Genomic DNA, 26,734 nt, shown 5'->3' with positions numbered 1-26,734 from the left:
ATGGTTGAGTATTATTATTATTATAATCATCATTATTATTTTCTTATATCCTGCCTTTCTCCCAATATAGGGCCTCAGAGCAGAGTATATAATAGAATACTGTATATGTATTACAGATGTAAATAAACCATATGAAATGAATTTATATTTATATTAGTTTTCAGCTTTTATTTTGAAACTCCCTACATCTGTCCCTACATTTTGAGCAAAATCCAATCCAATCCAAAGGGGCCTCTGGCCTCACAAGGATGGAGACATATTGGATTGCAAAGGAAGTGTCTTTGTTGCAATGCAAATTGATGTTACATTTCCAGGACTTTGAGTATTCCCCAGTTGCCACATGGCCAGAAGGTCCCAGCCTGGAAGAAATACCCCTCTATCATACCGTCTTAACTAAGAAGAGAAACAGCAAAATGCAGGCCTATGACTAACATCTTCAATCTTCTTCTCCTGTTTGGTTTGTAACACCTGACGAAGAAGCCTGTGAAGCTCCGAAAACTTGCAATGTGTATATTGTGTATTTTGCTTGACCAATAAAGGCATCACTATAGTTTTAATGTGAGTTTTTTGGGCTATGTGGCCATGTTCTAGAAGAGTTTATTCCTGATGTTTCACTAGCATCTGTGGCTGGCATCTTCAGAGAATTCGTCTTCACAAAGGCATCACTGTTTGGTGGGGTTTTGACTGGATTTGCTAAATGGCCAGATTTGTGTTGTATTGTATTGCATTCCGTTAGAGTTGCATTTGCTATTATTATATAACACTTGTGGGAGTAAAAGGGATCATGTCCTCTTGTTGTTAATGTATTATTGCTGCATTGCACTATTGTATTGCCTTTGTGTTATTTTGCTGCCGGGGGAGTGTTGGGAATTGCCATCTAGATTATGTTATGCCTTAATATGATTACCATGTTACGTATTTTGGATTTTGTACTTTGTGTTTTTATTAGGCATTGTGCTGTGTCATATACTTTGGGTTACATTTGTTGTGTTCTCTATTCTTTACTTCTGCTTTTGTATAATTATTGTTGTTATGTTTGTTGTGCTACAATTGGCGGGGACTGCAGGCTACATTGAGGAAAAAGTGGAATATAAATACATAATTTATTATTACCATCGTTATTATTATGATAAATCTTGCCCAAAAACCCCATGACAGGGTCTTGGAAGGCACACAACAAGAACAACAGGAAAGACACACTCAGGAGAGATTGGAAGGCAGAACCAAACAACTGAGATGCCTCCCGTGCCCAGTAGGTGGCGCTCAACCTTAAAGCTCGAAAACAAGGTGTTCAATCAAAAGCCCCTAGAGGGCGAAAAGCCTCCCTCCACCGCTAGAGGGCCACAGCCACTTCCTGTTCGCCATTTCCTTACAGCCTTTCTACCCTTCCTCCCGCCTTAACTCTATGGCTGTGACGCTCCGCAGTAGTGGATCCAGTCTCAGCCAATCAGCGAGCAGGAAAACCTGGGCCGTTCTTTCTCTTTCTCTCTGTGGTTGCGGACGGACGGACGGAGGGAGCTGCTGCTGCTGCGTGTGCTTGAATCCCTGCGGCAGCGACAAAGGGCGACGACGAGGAAGAGGAGGACGAGGAGGGTCGCGAGGACAACGCCTCCGCTCCGGCTGCGCGCGCAACACCCGCGAGCGCTGCCTCTGCCGCCGTCGCCATGGACTACGGGGAAGGTGGGGGGGGGAAGGCGCGCGCCGTTCGCGGAGGGAGAGGCTCAAAATGGCGGCCGAGGCGGAGGCCTCTGCCTGGGCGCGCCTTGTATGGCGCGGGTTCGCAGGCAGACGCCCTTCCCTCGCCTCCTAAGCGTCCCTAAGGCTCTCCTTGTCCAGAGAGAAGCCCTCAGATCCCCGGGTGGGCCTTTTGTTGCCTCTTCCCCGACTCTATCAGGGGCATCCCTTGCCAGTCTTCCTCAGAAGAAGGGGCTTCCCATGTCCTCAGCCTCTGAGGCAGAGAGAGGGGGCCCTGTTTGCAGACATGGACAAGCAGGGATTACAACCCTGGTCCCAGAGAGAGAGAGAGAGAGTGTATATATATATATATATATATATACACACACACACACGTGTGTGTGTGTGTGTGTGTATATATATATATATACACACACAGACACATATATGTGTGTGTGTGTATATGTGTGTGTGTCTCCCACATATAAACTATATGATATACAAACTATATATATATATATATAATATTTTATATGTATTATACATTATATATAGTTTGTATATTATTTATATTGTACTTAGTGTATGTATAAACTAAGCTTTATGTGGAGACAAATCACCATGCTGATTTTGGCTCCCCAGTGAACTTGGAGAGGGAAGCAAGGATGTTCAATATATATATATATATTATATTATATCATATCATTTCATATAATATATAGCCTGTATATTAAATATATATGGTTTATATGTTTCAAACTAAGCTTTATGTGGAGACAGATCGCCATGAGGATTTTGGCCCTTCGCTAAACTCAGAGGGAAGCAAGGATGTTCAGTCCTGAGGTGGTTTTTCTTTTAGGCTTTCCTTGGCTAGTTAGGTCCAAAACACACTGCAGAAATAATCCAGTTTGAAACTGCTTTAACTGCCCTGGCTCAGTGCTGCTGGGAATCCTGGGAAGTGTAGTTTATTGTGGCACCAGAGCTCTCTGACAGAGAAGGCTAAATGTCTCACAGAACTACAGTTTGCAGCATTGCTTAGCTAAAGTGGTCTCGAACTGGAATGTCTCTGCGCTGTGTTCACTGACTTCAGAGGGGGTTTGTTTGCTGCGGCCGTCCTCTGAGGCTGAGAGAGTGCGACTTGCCCAAGGTCACCCAGTGGGTTTCCATGGCCAAGCCGGGATTTGAACCCAGTTCTCCAAACTTGCAGCGCAGTGCTCAAAACAACTACACTACACTTATTATTATTATTATTATTATTATCCCACCCTTTCCCCAAAACTGAGACTCAGGGCAGCTCACAACATTAAAAAACAACAGCAGGGCAATTAAAAGCATACACAGATAGTACAATAAAGAGTTAAATTATTACAGTAACAAAACAAGTTACATATTAAAAACATAAAATACAATTAAAAAGGTTAAAATGTTAAAAATACTTTTAATAAGTATTAATAAGAATACTTTAATTAAATAACTTTAATTATTATCATTATTATTTAAAAACACAACGATCTTTAGAGACCCACAGGTTGCCCACAAGAGCCAGGGTGGCGTAGAGGTTTGAGGGTCACACTGTCTCTAGAGACCAGGGTTCGAATCTCAGCTCAGCCATGGAAACCCACTGGGAGACTTGGGCCAGTCACAAAAGGCAATGGCAGATCTCCTCTGAAGAACGTCACTTGGCCATGGAAACCCACTGGGTGATGTTGTTTCTCGTGTTCAGTCTAGCGCTGGTGAAAAAGGGCAGCGAGGTTTCTTGCCTCCTTTGGGGGAATTTTGAAGTTAGGGAAATAAGAGAGTAGCCATTGCAAAAATAAAAAAACCCACAGTTTTTAAAATAACTGTAGAGAATGAGGTACAGTTAGTGTTGAATGTAATTTTAGCAGTTGGCATTAATGCTAAGTTGTTTGTTTGATAGCTGCTTTCCTTGGTGTTTCTTCCCTGCAGTGGCTGGACAACCTCCCTGGTCTCTTCATTTGTTTTATTACTCTTCTTTTTTTTAAAAAAATCTTCTCATTGAAATAAGAAGCGGGACTGGAAAAATACAGAGCCATGTGAGCCATGAAAACAGATGTAGTAAACAGTTACAAATGTCTGCCCAGACTAAATTCTTTGTAATGCTTGTGCTTGCTTTTCCTGGGTATTCTGCAAGTATCCTATGAAGGCTCTGTTCTAGTATCCTAGATGCTCTAAGCCAGTGTTCCCCAACCTTCTGCCCTCCAGATGCCTTTTAATGCAACATAATTTTACAGACATTTGTAGCTTTGAGGAACTAACAAGAGTTGTGTTCGGACACTTAAACTGAGGCATATATATTGTTCTGTTATTGGGGAAAACATCTTTAAGATTTCTACAATGTCTGATTTGAGGTACCTGGACAGACAGGGCAAATATATTTTCCTTAATACTAGCAGTTTCTTAATGAGTAGAATTAACTGAGTATACTTGCTTCTGAGTAAGTGTAAATGTGATTCCCTTTGCCTAGTAGGACAAATACATTTTGCTGAATCTGCAGGTGGTTCTTGGGCTTTCATATGGTGCTTAAAACAATCCTTCATTTGGCTTGTAACACAAATGGAAAAGCTACATCTTGATCCATATGTTTGTTTGCATTATAAATGCCTTTTTGTTAAAACACTATAACATCATACAGCGGTGATAAATCTCAGCATGAATGGATTGGGGGCAATTTAAATTCTGCGTGTGAAAAAGCCTGTTACGATATGAAATATGTATTAAAAGTTATATTACTTCTGCCCAGCAGGTGGCAACCCAAAACACAGCCTCAGAACTGTAAATCTGCAGTTTTAGCTTCTGTATTTTGTTCTGTTAGGCATGGGGTATCGCTCTTGTGAACAAACAAAGTAATGTTGGCTGAGGGATCCATTAACTTCATTGATTTCATTCTACAAGTGCAGTAATGCCGTTATATAAGTGGCAAATTGCAGCTCCATACTTTGCAGGAGTCCCCCCTGCAGAATACAGTCTACCCTTGACTTTCATGGCTTTGAAACTTGTGGAATTGATTATTTGTGAGTCCCTAGCTGGGCGCATGTGCACTCCTCTTCCCTCCCTACTGGGCTTTTTTTGGGGGGAAAGCCAAGGAAGGAGGGAACAGCACTCTGCTCCCTTTGCAGAGCTATCCGAGGCATTGGAAGGGAAACGGGACCCATGAGCACATTCTCCTCCTGCCCTTACAGTGCCTCAGACAGCTTCCTAGAGCTGTCTGAGGCATTGAAAGGGAGGTGGGAGCACATGCACACATGTGTGCACTGCTCTTGCACCCCATGTTTTATTTATGGACTTTTGACTTTCGCAGGTATTGTGCCCCAATCCCCATGAAAGTCAAGGGTCGGCTGTACACTTTCATTTAGAAACAATTACTGTTACAGTGACATAGCCAGTTATTCTTTCATCCTGTATTCTTGAAGAGAAGTGATTGGTGGTAGGGCTGCTACATTGTTGTAGCAGCAGAAAGTTGTTTGCCGTCTTATAAAAGAAAAAAAAACCCAATGTATCCAGATGGGCTTGATTCAGATGATCATTTAGGAATCACCTTCTCTTTTTTTCGCTTGAGAGTAGGAGAGTAAAGTCTAGATTCACTGCAGTGTATATCAGGAAGCTTTTACTCACAAGTCCCCTTCCATAAATATGAAAGAGAAAAGAGGATGCAAGCATAAGGGTTACCACAGCACATTTTGATCACTTCAGACATGGATTGGATTGGCTCTCTCTAACCTGGGTTCCTCCCATTCTTCGCCATTGGTTGTGCTGGCTGAGACAGCTGGGAGTTTTAGCCTAGAACTTCTGGAAGGATGTTTTCCATTCAGCCATGTTGTAGAGGGTTCTTGATATTTCACCTGGGCTTCAAATTACCCTTTTCTGTTGGAGTAAGCAGGAAATGACTACTCCAGATATAATAGTCCCTTTTCTTCCAAAGGTTGGATTGGTGTTTGCCAGCTCCTGCAAGCCCCTCTAGGCTCTTCTGCATGGACTGGGTTACATGAAAAATGGATTTCAGGGAAAACCTGCCAAATTTTATTCCAAAACCTGTACATAGACTGGAATGCAGTTTGGTGCTAAAATCCAAACATATCTGAAGTATAAATGTACCATATTAGCACCAGATAAGTAGATATCTGAAGCAGTCTGTATACATGATGCACATTTGGAAGAAATTGCATAGAAATAAGTATATTTGAAACAGAAAATCATCACCACTGCAAATACAGTACAAGACATAGTAATATATAAATAGTATAGATATACCTATACAATCACAAAGTGCAAATGTTTAAACATAAAATTATTTTGAGTTACTATACCTACAATGAATATGGTCAGTCACATATATAGTTACTGTCAGCAACCATAAAAGTCTGTTTAAAGAAAAGGCCTTTTTCATCTTGATGTAAACTTAACTTTTCTTCTATTAAATCTTATACTTTGTGACTGATTTAAGCATGTAACGTTTCATTTGGCCACATTGCTTTCTGTACCATGTTGCCCTTAGGCATATTTTTTACCCACCAGAAAACTACATCCAAACCTTTCCAAAACAAAAAGTTTTTAAATTGACCATCATCTTTATTGGAATGGTTCTAGGACTTTTAAGACTAGATATGTAACGATAAGGAAATTCACTTTCCGCAATTACTTGATTTTCATGAAAAAAAAATTAAAAGGCTCTCTAAACTCTCGACTTAGTGGCGGTGGTAGGGTACTCCAAAAGCTGTACATTAGAGAGATTGGGTTGAAGCCTGGCTAAATTAGAGGAGGTTTGCCTTTGCCTTCCTATGAGGTTGAGAGTGTGCGACTTGCTCAAGATCACGCACTGGGTTTCCATGGCTGAGCAAGGATTGGACCCAGTGTCAAACCAGTACACCACACTGGCTCTTCTGTTGCAGCCCTCTATCCCATGTCCCCGTACATTACTAAATTATAACTCCCAGGAAGGCTTTTATGGAGCGTAGTGCACATAAGGGGCTGCTTGCGGAGGAAGAGATGAATAATTCACGTTGCTGCATGGAAGTTAAAATCTTGGTGGATACTTGTCTGTTGTACATATCCTCTTCACTATAACTGAAATGAAGTATATCATTTACTCACCCATCCAAAAGGGGAGATACTGATGGGCTGACAGTTTCCTCTTTAAGAAAAATTTATCCTTTCTTCCTTAGAAATGGACCGTGACTATGGACATGGTGCCTATGGTGGCCCAAGAGCTATGGACTCTTATATGAACCAGTCCTATGGAATGGAAAGTCATGGAGGAGGCGGCGGAGGAGGCGGTGGTGCCAGGTAAAATACTGAATCACTTGTTTTATCTTGAACGCAGCATAATTGCATTCTGTAGCAAATGTGGGAAGCCAGTGGATTGCCAGTTGTTGTTGGACTACAGCTCCCATCATCGCTAATAATGTCTGTGTGACAGGCTGATAGAAGTGGAGTCCAGTAACCTCTGGAAGATCACACGTTCCCATCCCATTCTACTATAAAATTTTATTCGATTTAAGTGTTCCTTGAATATGCTGCAGTAACTGTACATCATAAATTATGTAAACATTGCATAGCAGATTTTTTAAAACTTGCATGTAGTTTATTTTGATAGTATGTGTGCTGCAGACTTGCTTTCAAATTTGTATTAATCTGTATCTTTAACATTTAAATAGCATTAAAAAATTCTAGCAGAAGGATAAGCCATCTGAATTTGAATAAAAATCATTCTTACTTTAACATTCTCTATGAAAGGAACACTTAAATTTAATTATTTTAATGCTAATATATATATTAAGTATGTTCACTTGTAGACAACGTGTCATGTCCAGATTATTTTATTGGCAGGTACTAATTACACTAAAATGTGTGTTTGGGTTACTTTATACATTTCTTGTGCGGTGATCTTGTAATTTATATTCTTTCTAGCACTGTAGTGGTATTTTTGACAAGCTGTTGGATTTGCACTGTGTCTGAAGTTCATGCTTACTAACTTTAGCTTATAGATATTTCTGAAAAATTGGCTTCTTTCTGAGATACGCATTTTAAAACAAATTAACTGGATGAAGTATTAAGCCAAGCTAAGTTTTGTATGTCAGTGTAAGACCACAAGTTTGCAAGTCTGAATCCATAAGTGCTGTTGTGGTAGTGACTGTTAGGGAACCAGGAAACAGTGCTGTTCAAAATTGTTTTGTTATCTATGACTTCTGTATAGCTAACTGCCCTGAAAAGCAAGAATAAACTGTACCTACCATCTAGTAATCTGCATATGATCAGAGTTTACCAATCCGTCAGTACATACTTTTTATACTTTTGTTATGAACTGACTGTTCTGTAGATGACCTTTTTAAATATGCAAGTCTTGTGTGACTGAAACTGTTTAAAACAAGAATTGTAGGGAAGAGTAATTACCAGTTTGTGTTTTTGAATTAAAGACTTTTATATTTTTATTTCTTATTAGTTAGCTATATTTTAAAAGTGTACTCCCTTTCCATGATAACATTGTTGCTCCCCTGCACTCTGCCATTTTATGTACAATAAATAAGTGAACCACTGCATATGGCTTTTGGGGAATACATATTTAAATGTGGTGCACAGCCTTTCCTTCTACCATGTGTACATTGATACTGAAAATTTACTTTATATCTTCAGTTCTATATAGAACTGCTTTATCCTTTAGACCATGGATGAAGCAAATGTGTGGCCTGTCATGTGTTGTTGGACTGCGGTTCCCAGCAGTTCTAGGGAGCTGCAGTCCAGCAACATCTGGAGAGGCACAAATTGCTCATCCTTACTGTAGAATGTGCTAAATGTGATAATAGAAGAATATGTTGAAAGTTGCTAAACGCTTATGCTTAGTAGGTGACATTATGCAATAAGTAAATGATCTAAATAAATGATCTGAATTTTTCAAGGCTTAAAAGAAAAAAAAAAGTCCTCAAGTTGTAATAATTGCTTTTCATTTTTGATATTGTCACCACATTCGCAATTGAGGGCAAAGCCTCTTAAATGCTGTTGAATTGTTATAGGTATGACTTTAAAGACAGAACTGTTTTATTAACAGTTAAAAGACTGTGCAGGTGCCTGCATTGGTAAGACTAGGTCTGGGCACAAACAATGAGGTTTAAATACTGTCGAGAAACTAAATTTAGTGAAGTTCAGGCATTCTGAACTTGAACATTATTTTTATGGAAAAGTGGCTCAGATAGTTTTCTGTCTGGCCACAGTTTGGAATTGCCCAGCCCTAATCAAGGCAAACCCTACCAAAGTAAGATATACATTGATTTTTAGTTGATAAATGTCAACTGATAACTTGTCTTTTGAAATGTTTAACTTTAGTAAGCTTACTTTTTTTTTCCTCACTGCAACTTTTCCAGGTTTGGACCTTATGAGTCTTACGACTCCGGGTCTTCTCTGGGTGGGCGAGATCTGTACAGATCTGGCTATGGTTATAATGAACCCGAACAAAGCCGCTTCGGAGGTAGTTATGGTGGTCGATTTGACAGCAACTACCGGAATAGCCTTGACTCTTTCGGAGGTAGAAACCAGGGCGGGTCTAGCTGGGAAGCACCTTACTCACGCTCAAAGTTGAGGCCTGGGTTTATGGAGGACAGAGGAAGAGAGAGTTACTCTTCCTACAGCAGTTTTTCTTCACCCCATATGAAGCCTGCACCTGTAGGCTCTCGGGGGAGAGGAACGCCTGCTTACCCTGACAGTGGATTTGGAAGCAGAAACTATGATGCTTTTGGAGGACCATCAACAGGCAGAGGCCGTGGCCGAGGAGTAAGTACAGAATCTTTTCAGATTCTTTTCACTAGTCACTCTTTTAAACCCTTTAAAGACCATAGCATTTAAAACAAATGACACTGTATGTAACAGTGCGCTTTTGGCCAAACTGTTAGGGTTGATGACCTTCCAATCCGGTTTGGTGTTTACCCAGAACTTAGTACCCCGTCTCTTCATTTACAAGTAAAAGCACAAAGAGATTAGTTGCTAAGGCTTTATTAAATCTCTCCTTTTGTTTGAAAGGTGAAGATTAAGGCAATGGGTTTGGTCTAAAAGGGGTTAAAAGGAATTGCATTTTTCCTTGTTAACACTAGCATCTTGGCTAGTGGGAGAAGTCTTGAAACATTGTAAAGGTTAATTAGAACCTTTCTCAGTTTTGAGTAGCTTAAAGGTGCAATGTATGTTTAGTATTTAATTTTAGAGGGTGAATGTCATACAGTAGTTTTTGTCTGTCTAGACAGGGATATAGTTCTTCACATTCATATTTAGCTTAATATAAGGTCACCAGACTTGCATGGAAGGGTGGGTCTAATAAAGGTAGGTGATAAGAAATAAGTTGATTTAAAGTCATAGTTAAAGGGATGTCATCAACTTAAAAACTCATCATGCAGAATCAGAACTCACTTAATGCACTTTTATTGCTATGTCTAATGGTTGTGTGATAATTCCATACAATATGTTCTTGCATGCTGGATGTAAAGTTTCAGTACAAGTTCAGAAGTGCAACTGAAAGATTATGAACAATGTAAAGTGCAGATATTAACATAAAACAAACCATAAAAATCACTACAACCCAGATTATTAAAATTTTCTGTACTACTGTTAGAATACTTAAGGTTTATAAGATGATGATGTCCCATTAACTTATTTTATAATTTTATATCTAATTTCATTATGCATAGTTAAGATGTTAATCCTGTGAATGGTATCTTAATATGTTTCTGGTAGCTGACCTTTAAAAAAAACTTCAAGTACCTAGTAACTTGAATATAGGGGCAAGATAACTTTAATAGGTGGCCTGCATGCCTAATATGTTACTTCAAAAATTATTTTACCCATGTAACATTCTGAAGGGTACAATTGGCACAGTTAGACTTATAGGAACCATAAAGAGGGCTAGAATTAGGAGAAAGCTATGAACCTTCATGCAATTTCATAATGAACTACTCAGATTTGTGTAGTGCTAGATTTTTTAAAAGGTTGGTATATGAGGTTGAATGAGTTAAAATCCGAGGGAGTTAAGTATTACTAATTAATTTTTGAACTTTAAACACTTTGAGGAATTAGCCTGCTTACTGTATTTAAAATGCATTGCACCTTTAATAGATTCTGGAAATATTTGCTCATGCGAATGTAAATTGCCTAGAAAGTGTCCTTTGATTTATGAATATGTAGTGTGGAGATATTGCTAGATTGTTATTTACTATGGCCCAGTTTGTGGACAAATTGAAATTTAGAAATTGTGCATGGACTTTGTTAGCATAATTATATTTTCATGATTTCTAACATGTTCTGGCCTGTTACAGCTAGGTATTAATCAAATTAGGAGCATATTTTACAGTTCTACTGCCTTCACTGTGTTCAGCTTTTGATATTAAAGACTTGGTTTAATGGCAGTATATTTATTTCTGCTTATATGATTTCACTCATCCAGTCAGATGAGCCTGTGACTGTCAATTATATGTACAAGTAGGACAATTATGTGTACTAGTAGAAAAGCAGACTTGCATTTCATTACTTGGTGTTCTGCTTCCTTCTCTTCAGTGTACTTCAATGATCAGTGCTTCAAAATCAATTAGAGCAGCCAATTTAAGCATCTTGTATCATTATGCAGATGTCTAAGATGGAAGAAAAAGAACAGCTTTTTTGCATCATAAGTTGATCCTTTTTTTGCAAAATACCTGTTTCCTGCTTTAGAATGAACTTGATATAAGAAGGCTTTATTTTATTCATCACCACATCCATTCTGTTCTGAAAATAAATGTTTTTTGGTAATTGGCATTCTGAAGTGTGCAACCCATCACTTCAATAACATATCTCTTAATATGAAAATATTCAAAAGCTTTGGCTGTGTCAGCTGTTTGGTAAAGAGGAACCATTTATGGAAATTAAGTAGGCACAAAGGGGGGGAACATTGTTGCCCCATTTTTTTCTTGAATTTTTGGTTTTTTAAAAATTTAGGGAACTGTTGTATTATGTCAATCATTTCCAGTCAAACAGCATTATTTATAACTAAAGCGCTATACAAACTGCTCCTTTACTGGCCGGATTGGAAAAAAGGCTCCTTTTTGTGCCCTTGAAGGGGCGCCATAGCCGCTGCTCTGTGCCATGATGGCACTCCTTTGGAGCTGCACCATTTGGATGCAGCGCCAGAGGTGCGTCATGAAGCACGCCATGTGGACTGGTGCACACCAAAATGGCTCCCTGGTGGCGGCGTTAGGGCGTTGAGCGAGGGGACACTCAGCCCTAACTCCACCCACAGGCCGGTGCTTTTTGCCAGTCTCCAGGGCCTTAGTTCACATATACAGGTGTACAAATCTAGCAAATTCGTGAAATTTACAAGGTAATTTTAGTTAAAGTGCTCTTGATTGACATTTAGAGTAAAACACTTTGTCAAGGAAGCTTACATAAAATATTTCTCTGTGTGAAGAAACAGAATCTACTTGATTTAGTGAAACTTATTTCCAGGTAAACATAGCTAGGTTTTTCTACTTAGAAGTAGGTGTCACTGACTTCAATACCCATTTACTCCCACATACTATTGCGAAGAATTACAGCCTTAGATTGCTCTAGTCTTGTGCAGATATACCTGGGAATAAGCTCTATTGAAGTCAGAAGTACTTTTGAGTAGACATGCATATCATTGTACTCTTAATTTTGTACAAGCAAAATTGAATATGTGGGACTGTAGGGCTGTAGTAAAAAAGAAAAAGAAGTAAGAAAAAGTAAAATTTGAAAATAAACTGCAAAGAAGTTATAATTAAGAAAAGAAAGTACTAATATATTGTCTAGACCAGTGGTTCTCAAAAGGTAGGGTGGGACCCTCAGGGGGTGTGTGAAGCTTGGAAACCCTGATCCCGTCTCCCCCTCCTCTTACCAAACTTTTTGTATGTAAACTTTACACATTGAGTTAAATTTTAAATTTACGTAAATAAAACTGTTTTGATTTGAACAATGTTATTTCCTTATAAAAAGTTAAAATATGAATATACATGAATGTGTGAATGAAAATGCACACACTAAACAAACAAAATATTTTTATTCATATACTATTTAAAGTGTGGGGGTCATTCCGTCTGAGTACTGCTAGTCTAGATGAAACATTATTTGTTGGTTTGTTTATTTATTTAGAGTATTTATACCCTGCTCTTCTGCCACACAGGCTCCCAGAGCAGCTTTCAAATTGTTAATTAGACAGTTCCCTGCCCTCAGGTTTACAATCTAATATTCTCCTACAATCACAGTATGGTTATCATAATTATCATTATGTTCATGAACTTTATAGCATGAATAACAACTTTCCTCTAGCACTGTGAATTGTTGAAGATTTGAATTAGTAAAACATCCCCTTAATAAAGCATTTTACCAGAACTTCTCTTTTTGCCGAACCATCACATATCTGCACTCAACTGTTAGATGTGTGTATTCTTTTTGTTAAAGGTATTATCTGGAGACTCTGAAGAGATGGAATACAGCTAAAATTTGCATAAGACTCATGATATGGACCAATGACTTTGCATAAGCAGAAATCCATTTGATACAAACACTTTGTGGTCAAGTAACTGAAAAACTAATAAGCTTGCAATTTTGATATGTGTTAACTTATTAGTATTGTGTTGTTTTTCCTGAGTTAAAATATTTTTAACTATGTTGATATAAAAATTAGGTTGTTTGCAGTTTGCCACATCATTTTCTAATACTTGCTCTTCACCCATTTACAGTACATGGGAGACTTTGGAGGCATGCATAGACCTGGAATTGTGGTAGACTATCATAACAAACCCAGTTCTGCAGCTGTAGCTGCACGAGGAATAAAGAGAAAAATGATACAGCAGCCGTATAACAAACCAGGTGGGACATTTATCAAGAAACCCAAACTGACAAAACCTAATGTGAAGATGAACCAAAACAAACCTAGTAAGTAATTGAATGAAAGATGCGAATTATAGCGCTAATTAATATTTTCTGAGAGGACACATTTATGATGCTTTGTCATTCTTCATTTTTGTAGCCTCAAAGCGCCTTCTGAAGCCAGCTAAACATAGGAATTTATTAGATAGTTTATTCTGATACAGGGGAGTCACTTTTTCAGCTTTGTGCCTATATACTATGCTTTTCTTCTAAACATTTAGTGGAAATGTAATCTTTATGTACATGTATGCATATATTTTGAAACCTTTTCTGGTATTTTTTATTGTGAAGACTGCTTGCTGATGAGTTGCTGTAGGGCTGTTACTAAGAGAACGACTTAATGAAAGTACATTCAGGTCTCAATGTTTACATGTTCATGGAAGTTTGATTATCAGATCCCTATATACTGCAAACGTAACATTTTGTTAGCTCAGGCTATCTGTTGGGTCACTCTGAATGTGGATTTTGTTGCAAAGCAGGAATTAAAAAGCCTCAACACTTTTCTCTGTGCTAATCTCATTATTGAGAATCCATTTAGGAACATGTAGTTTTAATGATTATTCATATGCAAAGTTTGTGTGCCCATGTTTTGAGGGCAAAGTACTATATTACGCAGATCTTCTTGTACACTTAGGGGCTAAACAGACCAGCTTGAAGTGCCGGCGTAGTGGCGCGGTGTTCTGATGCCGTGCGCCCAATCACACAGTGGGGGGGGATTACGGCGCTCCATTGGTGCAATGTTTAGACACGCTGCGCTAAAGGAGCACTGGCAGTGGCAAGGGCACCTTTTTCTGGCTCTAAAAGGAGCGACATTTTGCTGTTCTTTTTAGTGCTGGCAAAGCGCCAGATTGGGGCTGCAGTGTGCAGTTGCTGCAGCCCTGAGCTGGTGAGGAAAGGGACGGCAGGACGATGCACCAAAGGGGGCGGTCTGTTTTGCCCCTTCGTTTCAGTCAGTAACATGTTCAGTTAACGTATGTCACATTCTGGGTGTAGCTTGTATTGTACCTGGATAGCCTGTGCTATACAGCTTACTGGGGTACAAAATCCATTAAAATAAAACTTTTTTTTACAGTACAAGCTTAGGTGAGGAGATTACCTGTTACATATTTGTATGTCCCTCTCCTAACTTTGCCTTGATTTACGGATAGGTGTCCCCCTTCCTTGAATCTAAAAACAAATCCTTACTATGCTTCATTGGTGTTTTTTTTAAGTTGTAACAAATTGACAGTGAAATTCTGCCCTTAAATGTTTGTCTCTTTTCATTAAGAATTAGCTACCAAGCTATCATCAAACGTTTAAAACATATTACATATTTAAAACATATTAAACATAACTAACTCTTGGATCTTCTGACAGGTAATGTGGTCTTGTTTTCCTGATCTAATTAACAAGCTAATCCAAAATTTTGTTTACAATCTCTTGCTATGATCTCTGCACACTGGGTTGCTCATGTATACTATTGATCTGAGAATAAATGAAGAAAAATCTACTGATCTGGTCATGTGTAGGAATGTTAAAGCTAATTTTGGGGTAACAATATCCAATAGTAGTGAATTGAAATTAAAATATGTATAAGAAATGAATGGAAAACCAGTTACATAGTATGATGATATAATCCTGATGGTGTGTATCCACTTTTCAGCTAATTTGTTACTTTTGTAAGTTGTCTTCACAATAAAACCAGAAAGCATCTAGCATAAAGATAACATACATTATTGGCAAGAAGCCTCAACTGTAACTCTACAATTGTTATTATTCATCAGTGCCTCTTATGGTCACTTGTTTAGTGCCTTTAGTATCTAGGCACAATGAGGTTAGGTTGGCTTTAACTCTGGGTTTGAATTTGGTGAGAATGACCTGTAGTCATAGTTCTGTGTTGAAATATTCAGATGTCCCCATTTGCTTTTAAATAAACCATTCCCCTGTGAGAAGCCATTTTGTTACATGGATTGCATTTATTGCTCCTTATGAGATCATAAATAATAGTTGAAAGGGAGTAATAGGGAAATTTAACTTCACATTTCTCCCTGGTTTGAATCTAGAACTCAAATGTTTATTCAACTACTAACTGCTTTTAGGTGTCAAGCCAGAGGTGAAAAATGAAGAAGAAGAAAAGCGTCGCATTGAGGCAAGAAGGGAGAAGCAAAGGCGTAGGAGGGAGAAAAACAGTGAAAAGTATGGTGATGGTTACAGGTTTGTGGTGGAAATGTCATGAATTTGTCCTAGCCGTCCTTTACAGGCATGCACAATGGCAGTAGCATCTTCCTTAAGCTGCCTTTGCTCTGCCTGCTCCATGGTGTCTTTTGTCTCAGTCCCAGTGCCATATAGTCCTTGTACTATGTTTTCATATATATGGGGATATGGTCACTACTGTGTGTATTTGTGAGCCATGTTTAGCATTGAGAAATAGTCTATTGCAAGAACAGAATGCCTATACACCATGTTGAGGAGTCTCCCAGATAACTGACATTTAGATACCAAAGCAAAGAGAGTCAAATGCTTAGTTTTATCGTATTGTAGGTGTTACACAATTTTGTGAACTAATGATGTGGGGTAAATCTGAGCTGTGAGCCACAGTTCTCCTTGTTGAACTCTCATTTTCCTCAGCATAGATATAATATTTCTGTTTTGCCTGATTGTTACAAAGGTTAATGAGACAAACCTTTTGAAACACTTTGAACATTTGAAATGCTTTTAAAAATTCTGTGTGATTTAAAAGATTTTCATGACATTACCTAAACAATGATGCTCTGTTGACAAGCTAAAAGTTAAAAAAAACTAAATGTTATCTTAACCAAGTAGATAAAATACACTTGTTTAATGTGGTAGATTTCTGTTATATTGTGGTTATGATGCACAACTAAATGTTTAGATGATGTTTCCTACTTCTCTGACCCTAGAGATTGGAAAAAACTGTCATGTGTCTGCAAGTAGAATCTTGTGTTACCTTAAGGAGTAACTTCATTGGGCTGTAACCTTTTGTGGGCTCAGCCCTGCTAAAGAAAATCTGCACTAAAAGTACTTTTAAGTGCAGGATTTGGAATCATGTAACCCAGTATATATTGTATTGCAGCTCCCAACATTCCTTCTCATTGGGAAAGGCTGGAGGGTGACATGATTCCCAGCCCTGATACATGTATGAAAACATATCACAGTAACAAATTTAAAGTGCCACAGTCTTCTTGGATCCCCCCCCCCCTTTTTTAAACTGTCTTTCTAAAACTGGCAATGACATGTTGGCAGTTTAACAACTGCTCAATTCTAGTTTTGCCTTGGGAAACTGAAATTTCAGTTACATCTTGGGTGTGTGTGTGTGTGTCCAGGTCATATACCTATACTCTATAAATGAAAGCAACGGCTCATTTTTATTGCCTTTATTGGCCTTGTTCAAAATTCTTTTAAAATTCTCCTGATTTTGTAAAAAATCATTTTCCTACATGGGTATAACAATGTTTGAGAAACAATTTATTACCCATGAGGATTTATGTATTTGGAGGCTGCTCTTGCAGTGTCATTTTAAAAAAACTTGTTAGATGTCAGTCACACTGAATTCTTTAGGAATTACTGTATAGGATGTGTGCTAAAAATGTAAATACCATGAGCTGATTTGCATTACTCTTGTTAGAACTACTTTATTTGCATATATGGATGTTTAAAGTAAAAACTTTAATATTAATCAAAAGCATTATAAGTATTATGGAATTGTAACAAAATGCTATATCTATGTAATATGCCTATATCTCCTGTTAGAATGGCATTCACCTGCTCATTTTGTAAGTTTCGAACATTTGAAGAAAAAGACATTGAAGCTCATCTGGAAAGTGCTGTTCACCAGGAAACTTTAGATCATATTCAGAAACAAACCAAATTTGACAAAGTTGTGATGGAGTTTCTTCATGTAAGTAGCAGTCTTGTCTAAATCATATTAATGGGGGGGGGGGCATAGATTGTAATTTCACTTTACAATTTACAAATACATCATGGTGGCCTTCAGAAATGGCATTTGAAGAACAAACAGCAAAAGTACCAATAAGAAAAAGAAAAAAAAGAGCAGTGCATGCAAGTCTCTAATCACAAGTATAGATATCTGCTTAATGCATTCTTCCCTTATTTTTGCATCATGGAGATGTGCTGCATGCTTGGCAAAAATGTTGATCAGTGCCCCCTAAGACATTTTGCTACCTCCAACAGAGCCTAAATTGCATTGCTGCTTTCAGTATCCAAGATTTTTTTCCTTGTTACTGCAGTGGACTAAGCTGTTTCTGAGAAATGCCTAAAGTTCTGTGGTTATTTTGGCAACTTGTTGTCATTGAGTGATGGTTGGAGTGCAGCTCCCATAAGGCCTAGCTAAAGTAGCAACCAACAAAATAAAATATAGGAGTTTTGTTGAATGACACCAGGAAGTCACAAGTTGCCCAGTCTCTGGTTATTGGACACTGGCCAATGGCCTTGTTTGACATCTGTTTGACATTGTTAAAGTGCCATATTCCACTTTAACTTCCATAGCACCATCCTGTGAAATTCTGGGGTTTGTAGTTTAGTGAGGCCCAAGAACTCTGGCTGAGAATTCTAAATGCCTCTCCCTAAACTGCAAATCCCAGGATACCATAGGATATTGCCATGGCAATTAAAGTAGAATGTAGCACTGTAACTTGTAATATGATAAGGCTCTTAAGAGTATGCGAAGTAAACTTGAGGTAAGTAAAGATAAAGGTTGTCTCTCTCTAAATGGTATAAACTTACCTTCTAGGAATGTATGGTGAATAAGTTCAAGAAAACTGCCATGCGTAAGCAGCAGACTACAAGCCAAATGGAAGCTGCTCAGATTGCTGAAAAAGATGTAATGGAAGGCAAGTAGACTACAAAAATGTCAATTTTATACAAGTACAGTAGTTTTGTTGGGTAGGGTTGGTCTGAAACTGCATATTAAAAGAGTAACCAGTTTCGTAGAGCCTGGTCTCTTCAATATGACTTATTTTAAACACTGGATAAATTGGGCCTTACTTAATTATATAACCTGCAAAGAAGGTCTTGTGACTTTGTAACTGGCATTGTAACTGTCAGGTGGACATTCCTGGATAATTTTTGAATTTCAATCACAGTGGGCCTAGATTTAACTTGGAAGGGCTTCATATAAATCCCCTTTATCTTCATTGACAAAATACATTTTTGCTGTTTCTGTACGTAGATTTATATAATGGCTTTATGGTATGGGACTGTAATACCCACAATGCTTTTCTTTCTTTTCAAGGTGTTACAGCTGATGATCATATGATGAAAGTGGAGACTGTTCTCTGCTCTGCATGTAGTGTGTATGTTCCTGCACTACATAGTTCTGTTCAGCAGCACCTTAAGTCTCCAGAGCATGCAAAGGGAAAACAGGTACCAATCTGTTATTGGTGAATTTAATGGGAAAAAAAAACAAGGCAGGAAGGCAAACTGACTGTAGAAACTATAGGGATCTATTTTTATGCAACCTAGTGAGTTACCTCATAGTCCATGCTATTTTGCTGGAGATCTGAGCAGATGGATAGTTACATAGCATTGCAGTATCATTATACAGTAGAGTCTCGGTTATCCGACATTCGGGAATATCCGACTGTCGGATAACTAGGGGGTGTGACTTTGGGCCTTTCCGCACCCCCCAGACACGCCCCCAAACAGAAAAAGCCCCAAGCGGGTGGCAGCTTGTTTTCCCTTGGCTTGAAGGGAGCTCCGTGGAGCTCCGTTCGAGCCAAGGGAAACCAGGCCGCGAAGGAAACGACTGGCCTTGGCCCAGCCCCTCCTCGGTGGCTTGGTTTCCCTTGGCTTGAACGGAGCTGCACGGAGCTCCCTTCAAGCCAAGGGAAACCAGGACTCCCTTGGGGCTGAAGGAGTGCAAGCCCAGGCCCCTTCTCGGCGAGGCTTACCCTCCCTCAGCCCAAGGGAGTCCTCAGATTCCCTTGGGACTGAAGAAGTCCAAGCTGCGCTGAGGAAAGGCATGGGCTGTCGGCCCGGGCTCTTTCTTGGCGACTAAGACTCCTTCAGCCCCAAGGGAGCCCTCGGACTCCCTTGGGACTGAAGGAGTCCAAGCTGCGCTGAGGAGAGGCGTGGGCTGTTGGCCCAGGCCCCTTCTTGGTGAGGCTTAGACTCCTTCAGCCCCAAGGGAGCCACTGTACTCAGTGGTGGTGTACATGCGTGTGCGCACGTTGTCATTGAATTATCTGACATTTTCGGCTATTCAACAATCAGTCGGCCCATTTATGTCAGATAATCGGGACTCTACTGTATTTCACAATTTGATGATAGTGCAAAGCAGGCAGAAAGTGTAAAAGCAAGCAACAGTGATTATAATGTACCAAACTGCTTATAGATAGGAAAAAGGGAGGGAGAGTACCTCATAAGAGGTATAATCATCTCCTGTTTTTGGAAAGTGAAATGCAACAGAACAAAAACAAAGGCTCAATATATTGTAGGATTAATTTTATATGTTTTCCCCGTGATATGTCTGCTGACCTAACCCTAAACTATATGAATAGCCTAGCAGTCACTTGTGTGAACAGTTGTTTCAGCAGCTGCTAACCTTGCCTGAGGTTGCAGTGTTGATGTGCTCTTTACATTGAAAGGTTGGAAACGGTACAACGAGTGTTAGGATCACATTTAGTACTACTCCTTCCTCCCCTTCCCCCATGACACTATTCCTTGGGTCAGGGTTAGGGAACCTTTTTGAGCCGGGGGCCGGGTTGCTGTCCCTCAGACAACTGGGGGGCCGAAGCCCAAAAATAAATAATTAAATGATTTTTAAAAAAAAAAAAATTAAATAAATAAATAAACCGGGACAAATGTAGGACAAAATTTTCAAATGGAAGATACTTTTAAAAAAAAATGGAGAACAAGCGAAAAAATTTGCTGATTTTTTTAAAAATGTTAATATAAATGCATGTTTCTGAGGCTTCTATAGACAATTGCCCCCCTTGCCTGCCGCTTGCCCCCGTTGCCCGCCTCCTCCTGATAGGCCAAAGGCCCCACGCCCTCACGCGAGAGGCCAAAGGCTCCGGTGGCAATCGGTGGCAGGACCGGGCTGGGGCCGGTCCCAAGGCCTTGCCGGGCCGCATCCGGCCCGCGGGCCATAGGTTGCCTACCCCTGCCTTGGGTGGTGCACTTTATTCCATTTTCTGTTTGGGAAGCATTTGAAAATTGAAAAGCAAAATAATTAAACCCAAATCTGCAAGAGCTAGAGGATTTTTTTTTACTTGTTCAGTTTTCAAGACAAATAATAAACAGCTTTATTCCTTCCCAAAGCAAATACCAGTATGTTTACAGTTACCCCTACCCTGTTGGGTTGCTTATTTTTATTTTTGTTTATTTACCATTTAAAAAAAAACTGACAGTTGCTACAAATGTAATTTATTAATCTTAATTTCCAAAATTTTAAATGTTAGCTATCAGTCCCACTGAGATAGGCCAGTGCTTTCTCTAGTTAATTGATGTGGCCAATGAGCATATTTTCTCCAGTGTGCTAGGAACTGGTACTATATTTGTGCCACATTATTATTATCATATTTGCATAGTTTCCTGGAAACTAACTGCAGACTGGCAGCTGTGATAGCATATGAACTGGCACTAGTCTGTGGACCACCACTTTGATTTGGACTGTCTTAGGTAACCTGAAGCAGCCTTGCACATACAGAAGGGGAGAAATGGCAAAAAACCTAACCTAAGTGCCCTGTCTTGAAAGGGTAGGGACATACATTTGAATACCCCTTTCCTTGCAGAGGTGTAACAATATCAGTTACACTGTTATAGTGCTATTATTCCACCTTAACTGTCATTGCAGCATCCTGTGGTATTCTGGGATCTTAGTTTAGTGAGATCGAAGACCTCTGGCTGAGAATTCTAAATGCCTTCCTTAAAGTGCAAATCCCAGGATGCTACAGGAAGTCACCACAGCAGTGAAAGTAGAATATGTGATATTGTCCAGACTCATAATTTTTTAAGCCGTTGCCCTCTGGTGGCTGCTGAGGAGCAACCCACATCTGCCATGTTATCACCTGTACTGCTACAAATTACAGGCAAAGAAGCATGATCTTCAAGAAGTTTAGTATGGACTCCCCATCCTGTCAATAAAATTTATATAAATAGGAGATTACATATGACCCATGCTTAGCTTAATAATGTAGTTATTTAAAAAAAATTATAAAGGTGAGATTAAAAAAGACTTACACAACAGCTGGCAAATAAAATACAACAGTATTTGTTACACTGTGTTTTGAATGTCCCTATCGGCATGTAATGTTTATGCTGTAATCTTATTTGCAGACTTACAAAGAACAAATTAAAAGAGAGAGTGTTCTGACTGCTACCAGCATTTTGAATAACCCAATTGTGAAGGCACGGTATGAACGTTACGTCAAGGTAATGTTACCCTAAGAAAGGTGGGGCATGGGGTGAGGTCCCCACCAAATATTGTTGGGGGAATTGGTTTTTGCAAGAGGCTGGGTAACCTTTAGGATCATTTGCACCTGCATATACCAGTAATAACTGAAAAGTTAGCCAGGTTTGGAGTGATTTAAGAGAGTTTTATGTAGAAAAGTGCAGAGCACAATTACACAAGCAATAGCAATTCACACAGACACAACATTCACAGCTAACCAAAATAGAAATATGGAAACAGAATAGTGGAGTTTGAGTGGTTTGCAGGGTGAGCATTACCTTGTAGGTAGTAGACTGTGGAAAGCTGGAGTGGCTCAGACTGGGAGGTCTGAAGGCAATACAGAACGCAGAGGTATACGATGCCAGTGTGTGCAGAGGCTAGGTTTTGAGACCAATACTTACACCTAAAAGTTAGCCATAAATGGTGGGTTGTCTTGTTAGCTTACAAAAGCTGAGTGTTCTTTCAGGAATTGACAATGGAATTCTGGATTGGTTGATGGCTTTATTTTTTATGTGGCAAAAACCGATTGGATCAGGATATCCCCAGAATGGATAGATAGGGAAGTCTGGCTGGGAACAAAAAGGGGGTAGGCGAGGAGGTTGGCTTACTGCTTTGGGTGCAAGAAGATATTTTGTCTCAAGATGCAAAAGGAAATGCTGATGACATGGGGAAAGGGAGGAGCATTTAATACACCCATCTGGGTTTGATTGTTTTATTACCTGGATGTGCACATGCCTTGAGTCATTCTCCTTTTCTTTTGGGAACCTAACCTAGTATTCCTGAAAAGTCATCGATCTCTCAAAAACGTGGTATCTCCAGATATGGGATATGAAATAAGGGGACCCAAAATACAGTGTTAGGTATGCATGTTGTGCTATCAGTAAACTTGCATAATAGAACAGTTTTTGGCAGCAGTCACCAATGATGAAAATATGTCAAATTCCTCCCTGCATGAATCTATCATGGTGATTTTCATATGCGAAATAATTTTAATGGTATAGTTAGATAAAGATTAGCTTGATAACGTAGCACAGTTCCTGCAGAGTTCCAGGACAATGGAAATTGGGTTGGGAAATTTTATTAAAATGTGATTTGCAATTGGATTTTTTCACTGCCAGAGGGTCATCGGTTGTGACAAAATGTACATTTAATGCATATTGTTATATTTATGTAACATATATTGTAATGTAATTTATAATGCATACATATTGTATAGGTGACCATAGAATTTTAAAAATATTTATTTATATATATTAGTGATGAGAGACACTTAGAATCTGAAAGCCATAGTTTTAGAAAATACTTTTGGTATTGAAGCACATGTTGAATTTAAAAATCATAGTATTAGAAAGGCTTTCCTACAAGTTTGGTGTAAGTACCAACAGAGACATTAGAACAATATTAGTTCCCTTGTGGCATGAAGCTTTTTTTAAGGAAAAAAGGGTTAAAATTGGAGATGATTGCTCTGTGGTGATCTTTTGTGTTTTGAACAAGATACCTGGAAGTTTACATTTAAGGAAGGCAAATATCTTGAATTCTACCACCAGATATCAAGAATTCTACCATTACATTAAATGATCCTACTAAAATTACCAACAACCATAGCCACAGATTGTTAGATTTCTTATTTTTCAAAAATAGTTTTCAGTCTTTCAAAAATTCTTCAATTGCTTAGCCTTTAGCACGTCCTTTGGGCATGTTAATTTTGCTATTTGGGCTAATTCGGTAAACGTAACCTATTCTTCCATTGTTGGTGCTTTCTTTCATTTCTAAGTTTGAGCGAGTAATACTCTTGTTGCTGTTGTCATATATCAAAGTAGTGATCCATATTAACTATCCAGTTTTTTATCCCCCCCAAAAAATCTGTTAAAATTACTATTTTATTTACTTACAAATCCACCACATATGAAAAAAGGAAACATTCTTATCCTGACATCCCAAACATTGTTTTGAAACATTTTGGGCATTTTCTACTGTCTTGTGTATCTTTGGATGACGTATTCCCCCTTACATTTATATGAACATTATGTCTAAAATTTTGGGCCCACTTTCTCATGTACTCATCATCTGTCTAGTTTCAGAAGCTATTTATCCACTTTTTAAAATTACATGGTCATGATCTTTACACAACTCTAAGTAAAACTCATTTTCTCTCACTTCTATGGCTGCAATTCTTTTGCTTGATTAAATGTGTTCATAAGTTGCATATAAGCAAACCAATTAAGATATTTACTTTCCTTAAACTTAAAGTGCAAATATATGAAAGCCAGGATAGGCTGACATAGGACAACACAATCAACCAGACAGCCTAGACCTGAGCTATAGAGGGGTTTACAGGTCACAACCAATATTGTGAATTGTGTCTGGAAAGAGAATGACAGTCAGTGCCTCTGTTGTAACAAGGGAATCACAAGCTCCTGGTCAACAGTTTGGCTACAGGCTTTTGGACAATACATTTTACTTTAGGACAAGAGCTCCAACATGAGCATTTTTCAGCATTGTCAGTGAAACAGAAATTACATTAGAAATGACACAATATTGGTTGTGACATGTAAACCCCTCTATAGCTCAGGTCTAGACTGTCTGGTTGACTGTGTTGCCCCATGTTAGCCTTTTCTTGGTCATGCCTTACAGGAACATCTGGTGGGAACATAAGAGAGGGCTTTTCTGCTGGTTGGTCCCATGCTCTGAAACGTTTTTTCCTTGGGAGGCTAGACAGGTTCCCTTTCCTCTTTTCCTTCTGTCACTGAAGAGTTAATTTTAAGGGCTTCTAAAAAGGAACTATAAAGACTATAAAGAAAAAGATTTTAGTTTTATTTCTTTCCTTTTTAATGAATGACATTATTATTCATTAAAATTAATTTAACACTAATGATGATCATGCAAATAAGACTTCCCATTCAGTAAACTCTGCCCATGATGATTTTTATTTAGCTTAGTTGGTTTTAATGTGTAGTTTTTAATCTTACATTGTTTAATCTTGTTTTAAGGGGGGGTATTATGTATATATGGATGTATTTTAACCTGTTGTACGCCGCTTTGATTGCTTGGCAAAAAGCGGGATAGAAATAAAAATTTTATTTTTATTCATTTTTATTGTATAGTATGGAAAGAAAGAAATCCCATATAAACATGAGGTACAAACTGTGTATCCAGTTCATGTTTTCTTTCACAGCTCCTTTGCTGATGCTGTTTTCTTTCTCTAACATAGTTTTCTTGATTGTCCTTTTTTATTAACATGTTAGGGTGAAAATCCATTTGAAGTTACAGATCAAAACCCAGAGCAGCAAGAAGGAGAAGAAGAAGACAAGGTAAATGAACCTGCAGAGGAGGAGGAAGAAGAAGCAGAAGCTGAGGAAGAGGAGGAAGCAGAAGGTGAAGAACAACCAGACTTCACTCTTGACCAAACAGAAGACAGTTAAATACAAGAAATTTTACACAAGTAGTGGCAAATGCTGCTTTACTTTTCTGTCTCTGTGGCTAAGTGTAAAGTTTCTAATAGTTAAATGCAAGTCTCTTACTATTATCCTTTACCCTCTGCATGCATTCCATTTAAATTGAAAATGTATTTGTGTAATGTTTAATCTCTGCTTAAAATGAAGGTTTAATGTTTTTAGTTCGGCTTTTTAAATAACCTTGCTAGAACACTAAGGTATGATGTATGTTTTAATTACTTGATTTTTTTTTCTTGATAGTTAAGAATTGGTTATAAAAGTAGAAAGTTTAAATCATTTCAACACAACAATATTTCAAAAAATGCAGCATATATATAGTTCTAGAATGCATAAAATTATGTTGTGAGTGTGGCTGTCATTTGGACTGCATCACTCATTGTAAAATATGTGTTATGTCATACCTTGTAGGTTTTTCTTGTGATAAAATGTACTTGTTTGTAGCAATAAAACATTTTAGGAACATCTTAATGTCATGTAATTTTAAGAGAAGACCCTGCAGTGTCAGTTTGTTAAATATTATTTAACTCTTTGTTAGATTGTGGTTATTACAATATGCTACATCTTTGAAACACAAATGTATTGGTGTGGTATGTTCATTCTGACAACACTTGTGCCTTAAGACAGTTTCTGTAATGGTGCCATCCAAATGGGGGCTGGGATTCTTGGGATGAACAAATAAGACAAACTTGTTAATAATGGCTCAAATTACAATGATCCTTAGAATCATAGAACCATGGAATTGGAAGAGATTACAAGGGCCATCCACTCCAAATCCCTGCCATGCAGGAATATACAGTCAACAAATGACCATGCAGCTTCTGTTTAAAAACTTCCAAAGAAGGAGACTCCACCATTCTCAGAGGCTGTATATTCTAGTTGGATGGCTCTTACCATCAGGAAGTTCTTCCTAATGTTTAGGTGGAATCTCTTTTCCTGTAGTTTGAATCCATTGCTCCATGTTATAGTTTCTGGTGTAGCAGAAATAAGCTTGCTCCATCCTCAATATGATATCCCTTCAAACATTTAAACATGGTTATCATGTCGCTCCTTCCCTTTTGATCTTGTTTTGGCTGCTGAGTGCCTGCTGACAAGACTTCTTTGAGACGCTATGGAATACAAACGGTGGCAAGACATAACCGTGCTAGTTTGGAATATCAGTATGCAAAGAGTTGTTGTAGTCTCAAAGGTGTTACAAGACCCTCCACATTTACAGCATTTGATTTTTGCTAGATCTGTGTATAGAAGATGGTGAAGTACTAAAAGGGTACAGAGGAAAGGC

General features: G+C 38.5%; 1 protein-coding gene across 4 annotated transcripts; it reads left to right on the top strand.

The window, feature by feature from the left end:
- Positions 1-1,483: 1,483 nt before the first annotated feature.
- Positions 1,484-25,917, top strand: ZNF326 (zinc finger protein 326). 4 transcript variants are annotated; one of them, XM_089497565.1, is made up of 10 exons: positions 1,484-1,680; positions 6,855-6,975; positions 9,048-9,453; positions 13,398-13,593; positions 15,666-15,780; positions 17,338-17,485; positions 18,338-18,437; positions 18,839-18,969; positions 21,886-21,981; positions 25,246-25,917. In XM_089497565.1, exons 1-10 carry the CDS (start codon positions 1,665-1,667, stop codon positions 25,420-25,422), a joined length of 1,506 nt encoding a protein of 501 aa, XP_089353691.1. In that variant the 5' UTR covers positions 1,484-1,664; the 3' UTR covers positions 25,423-25,917. The 4 variants fall into 4 exon arrangements, with proteins under 4 accessions (XP_089353691.1, XP_089353690.1, XP_089353689.1 ...); XM_089497564.1 differs by lacking the exon at positions 1,484-1,680 and adding an exon at positions 1,712-1,858 and having other exon boundaries at positions 13,398-13,527; XM_089497563.1 differs by lacking the exon at positions 1,484-1,680 and adding an exon at positions 1,713-1,858 and having other exon boundaries at positions 15,666-15,762.
- The last annotated feature ends 817 nt before the right edge of the window (positions 25,918-26,734 follow it).

This window comes from Sceloporus occidentalis, unplaced genomic scaffold (assembly GCF_023333645.1).
Source record: "Sceloporus occidentalis isolate IW3139 unplaced genomic scaffold, rSceOcc1.0.p SCAF_104, whole genome shotgun sequence".
NCBI lineage: Eukaryota > Metazoa > Chordata > Lepidosauria > Squamata > Phrynosomatidae > Sceloporus > Sceloporus occidentalis.
This window is presented reverse-complemented; position numbering and strand designations above follow the sequence as displayed.